The sequence below is a fragment of the Solea senegalensis genome, linkage group LG17, assembly GCF_019176455.1.
Source record: "Solea senegalensis isolate Sse05_10M linkage group LG17, IFAPA_SoseM_1, whole genome shotgun sequence".
Lineage (NCBI taxonomy): Eukaryota > Metazoa > Chordata > Actinopteri > Pleuronectiformes > Soleidae > Solea > Solea senegalensis.
The window spans coordinates 2866242-2871523 of record NC_058037.1 but is presented as its reverse complement, the minus strand read 5'-3'; the positions used below and the strand labels follow the sequence as shown (position 1 = coordinate 2871523).

Below are 5282 nucleotides of genomic sequence, written 5' to 3'. Positions count from 1 at the left end.
TTCAAGTTTCACACTTTCTGTTTTAGACCTTTCATCATATTAACATAGTTTTTAAAGTCCAACCTTGTCAATTAGTTTATTGCCTGATGCAATATTATGTAACCTGGCATCACTCCCATTAAAGGTGTGAAGCCTTTGGTCCCTTGGCTTTTCGGCTGGTACACATGAGCTCTCGTTCTACCTATGGTGCTTAGTCTACACAACCTTTCCTATTTGACACCAGATAATTATGTCATGTTTATTACTGAAATGTGTTACCAGCTAAAACTAAGCAAAAACAGGTGATTAACAGCAATGATGACATGACATGGGGACAGAAAAAATAACTTTGGAAAAGTCAAACTTCTTGTAGGCATTTTTCGTCAGCTGAATTATTATAGTATCACCTCCATTAATAAAGACGTTAAAAATGCCTTTCAGAAATTTCTCATTAACATTATTGTTAATTATTTCAGTTGGATACAGTTCACCTACAGAACAGCTAGTGTTGTTGTAGGATTGTGACTATGCTGTCATTCAGATCATTTTACTTTTTGAAAAGTATGCAAAAAGTTCTCACAACATATTCTCACCATGATTTGTGTATACTGTATATTATTCCCCACTTGCCCACTTGGACAGTCTTGTATCTCCTTTAAGTTCCAGGAACAACTGAAATATCTCTCTCGAAGAAAACCAAAACCAAAAAAAACAAAAAAAAACATCACGACTGGTTGCGATTCAATTTAAACACTCGGATGTGTGAGTGAATGCAGTTTATGTAGAAGTCATGAAAGGAGATGTAAGGCAGTGGCTCCGAAAATAATTTGTTTTGGGTTTCATGCAAAGAAAGCTACATTTGCAGCTTTCCCTGTGTCCACTGGTTGGAACTGTGGTTGTTTAACTATGTCACAATATTGACATGAAGGTGTCTTCAGGCTGAGACTCTTTGGGAAAAAAGTTTTGGAAAACACTTAAGACTTGAGCTACAGCAACTTCCTGTTCAAGAGATGTTGCTACAATCTTTCTTTGACACAAAATAAAATCAATAAGGCTTGTTTCACTATATTTTAGTCTGTAATCTTTTGCTCCTGGCGGAGGGAGTTGCACTTTAATGACACTATTCAGAAAGATTGTCAGAAACCTTTCACCTTTTCCATTTTTATTTTTGAAACATCAAAAACACTACTTTCTGCTACATTCAGACGTGAAACTCGTTTTTAATGCACCCTTCATAGTTTGTTCACAGTCTGATGCAATATTATGTAACCTGGCAACTGCACCCATTAAAGGTGTGAAGTCTTCGGTCCCTTGGCTGCTCGGATGGTACACATGAACTCCAGTTCTTCCTAAGGTGCTTTGTATACACAACCTCTCCTATTTGGTGCCAGGTAAACATGTCATGTCTATTCCTGACATGTTTTCAACAAAGTTGCAAGCTGAAGCAAAGCAAAAACAGCAATGATGACGTGACATGGGGGACAGAGAAAACTATTTTGGAAAAGTTGCACTTCTGCCAGGCAGTTCCTGACAGTCAGTAATTATACATCACATACACAAAGTAAAGTATGTGTAGAGGGATGAAAAATGTTTTTCAGTATACTTTGGATAAAGTGTGGCTGAAATTGTTACTGACCGATATGAATTGCCTGTTTAATGCTATTGCTAATGAGCACACGTCGTTTACTCCTAAAGGGATAGCTGGTGTATGTGTTTATTGTTGCGCAAACACTGTTGCCCAGGTCTTTCAACTTCTGCAGTCTGCATTTGACATTATTCAAGGGTATGCTGTTTTCACACAAAATGATTGAGTTTGTGGACTCACAAATACCTAGGAATCTCAATTGATGTAAATCTCTCTTTTAAGTGCCATATTGAAAACCTTTTAAAGAAGTTGAAACTACAGCTAGGGTTCTTCTTGGAACAAATAGTATCTTATCTTGAACACCAGGACATGGCTTGAAGCTGTCACTTTTATTGTCACACAGGCAATGCAGTCATAGCCTGAACACCCAGGCCTTTATTACCTTCAACATTCCTTCAGGACTTACAGAGCAAGGCAAAAAGGCATTTTCTTACTCTTGCCCTTTCAACCTGTAGCAATCAGGAAATGAAGTTGTCCAGATTGATTCAATTGGGGGGGTTTCAAATGATCTTTAAGGGCACTTGAAACATTTCTGGAAACTTGTTCCCCTTCTTAGCATTTTACTCTGCTCTATTTGGCACTTTGATTTTGCTGTATTGATTTTACTGTAGGGCCACACGGTTGGTGCTTTCTGCATGGAGTTTGCATGTTGCAATGTGTGGATACATCATAGGGGAGCTGGGTTGGTACCTCATCAAAGGGGGCTGATGATGTGGTCTGATTTTAATAAAAAAAAAAAGAAAGAAAAAGGGGGAGAGAAAGCACTCAGTGACTCAAGGATATTTCCTAAGGCTGCTCAGTTTCTCACAATGTCAATTCACTAACAATGTTTGTGAACATGCAACTGACAGAAATAAAATACATATTACACATATTTACAAAATTCCATTTCACACAATATAATCCAACACAATCACTAACCAAAATAAAAAAGAGTAATAAACTGAGGCCCATTTCTTATTTTTTGTTACCTCTCCTAACAATTAGATAGATCCTTGATGTTTTACGTTTTCAAGCTTTTTCAAAACTCCACAGAGACAAATGCAATTAATCATATTCTATTCATTCCATAGTTTAACTTCCAAAACTATATATATAATACAAACTATAGTTTACATGTGTTCTTGCTATACATGTTTCATAGATGCACAACCCTCTTAGATACATTCTGTCCCACAATGTGATAAAAAACATAATTACAACTGGCAATTTTTTTGACTCAATATAGGTATCTACAATGTTTGTAATAAAAAAAAAAGTCTACGCTCTTAAAGATTTCAGGCTTTACTGCACATTCATTTTTCTTCAATTTTGAGAGTAAAGAGAAAGTGTATTGTTTTAGTGATCATTTGTCCAACATTAGATTAGTTTACTCACTTTATTTTAATATTTTGTATGATTTAATATTAATGTATTTAAATGAATATAGTGTCATTGCAGTTGAACGATTCCTTTTATTCTCTAGAGGTCCATAGAAAATTGCTGTAAGTTGTACCTCTATATATTAACATATTTGCTTGCATCAAAACTGCATTCATTAAATGCATTAATGTTTTGAAAGTGCTTTTTTTCCCACAATGGCAAAGTAATTATCAGTTATTCCAAACTTTATTTTCACTTTCAATCTATTAAAAAAAACTTCAAAACAAGTTGGAATTAACAAAATCGCCTTTAAATATTTTTCCAGAAATAATAATTCTGAATGCTGATCTGAACCAGCTGTAAAAGAAAGCATAAATCAGTGGATTCAGCATTGAGTTGGACAATGTGAGCCAGTTGAGAGTCTCAATCAGTGGGATGGGTGGGGGATAATAGGCCAACGGCTGAAAGACGATGCACAGAAAGTAAGGAGTCATACATAAAAGAAAAACCCCCATGACTGTAGCAAGAGTTTTTGTGGCCTTCTTCTCCATCTTACTCACAGCTGCTCCAGAACTTGAGCTCTGAAATGTTGTGTTCTGGATGCTTTTCACCTGTTGCTGAGCAACAAGGAAAATCTTAAAGTAAATAGCGAGCATTATGATCGCTGGCATGTAGAAGGAGAAAACGGGTCCCATCGTATTTGCCATCACAACATCAACGGAGCACATTTCCTCACATGTTCCTTGGCTGAATCCTGCGATTATTATACAGATCCCTATTAAAGCAGAGATGCCCCAGGTCACCAGGATCATAACTGCTGTGACACGAACGTTTATTTTAACTTTATAAGTCAGCGGCTGGCACACTGCATAATATCGATCTATAGAAATGCAACACAAGTGTAGAATAGAAGCAGTGCACAGTGATACATCAAAGCTGTCACGGATTTGGCACATAAAGTCCTGGTGAAACAGACATGAGGTGACAGTGAATGCCATGCTGAAAGGAAAGACGAGGACGCCAACGAGCAGGTCGGCCACGGCCAGGGAGAGGATGAGGTAGTTAGTAGGAGTGTGCAGCTGTTTGAAGTAAATGATGGATATGATAACTAGTAGGTTTCCACATATTGTGGCGACAGATAACAAGCCAAGGAATATATACACCAAAACACAAGTTAGGGAAGGGTCACTTGCAAAAACATAGCTTGTATTAGTTGATTCATAGCAGGGATGTAGGTCATCGACGATGAAAGTGCTGTTTCGTGTCAGCTCTGCGTCCATGCTTCTTTATGTCTGTATTGACAATCAATATTAGGAACATTCCATAACAGAAGATATCCGTTCAAATAAAGGCTTACAGATTTTCATTTAATTTAATTTTTACGTTTAGTTTTTTCCCCTCTTACCTACTAACACCTCATCATCCCTGCAATGACAGTGTTGTGCGTCCTTAGTCTGGATGCAAGTGTTAAGAACCTTGAGGGTTGGCACAGTATTTATAACCCCTTGTCTCATAAAGTTTACATACAGTCTGGTGTGTGTGCCTACTGTACATCGTGTGTATGTGTGTTTGTCTACATGTCTCTAGTAGGTTATGAGGACCGATTTTTTTTTTTGTGCAAGTCTGTCTTTGAGAGGACATTTTGACCTTGTGAGGACATCTTGGTGGGTCATCGCAACTTTAAAGGGCTTTTTGAGTATTAAGACTTGGTTTTAGAGTTAGGTGAAGGCAGGGTTTCTCAATCCTGGTCCTGGGGACCCATTGTCCTGCATAAACACTAACCTACCTTATCAGAACCTCTAGGAACCTCACAGGAACTAAAACCTGGCCCTAATGAGGCACAACCTCATGGCCCAACAAGAATATCTGAGCATATACAGTGTGTTTTCATGCACTGTTCATTGTTGTACCTTTTTAAATGGATCACTGTCCATGCAGCAGCATACAAGAACTACCTGGTTAGCATGTCCATGGCATGTAGACCCCATAAGGATTATATTTGGGCTGACATATGGCATATGGTTTCCAAACAGGATTGTCCTTGGTTTCCATGGAGACGCCACCCATGATTGCCCACAAAGCTTCCCATGTGGGGCCTATATTAGTTTAACCATAAATGCATTAAGCCCATACCCACATGGTACCCACTAAGTAACCTGGTAGCCTGGAAAGCCATGGGGCAGCCCGTGTCCAAGTGGAAAGGGAACTTGGCCTGTAACCGGAGGGTCGCTGGTTCAAATCCCCACCCGGGCCAAAAGGGCAGGGGTTCCCCTGAGCAAGGTACCCAACCCCCATT

The 5282-nt window shown here is 38.5% G+C and overlaps 1 protein-coding gene across 1 annotated transcript; it reads right to left on the bottom strand.

Moving 5' to 3' along the window:
• Nucleotides 1-1136: 1136 nt before the first annotated feature.
• Nucleotides 1137-4451, bottom strand: LOC122784282 (trace amine-associated receptor 1-like). Its single transcript, XM_044049478.1, has 2 exons — nucleotides 4392-4451; nucleotides 1137-4278 (listed from the first exon to the last, which is right to left on the bottom strand). The coding sequence occupies exon 2, from the start codon at nucleotides 4264-4266 to the stop codon at nucleotides 3265-3267; it is 1002 nt and encodes a 333-aa protein (XP_043905413.1). The 5' UTR covers nucleotides 4267-4278; nucleotides 4392-4451; the 3' UTR covers nucleotides 1137-3264.
• Nucleotides 4452-5282: the final 831 nt, after the last annotated feature.

What these genes read in the sequence shown, in the direction of transcription:
- LOC122784282 (XM_044049478.1), bottom strand. Translation starts at nt 4,266, where the DNA reads ATGGACGCAGAGCTGACACGAAACAGCACTTTCATCGTCGATGACCTA.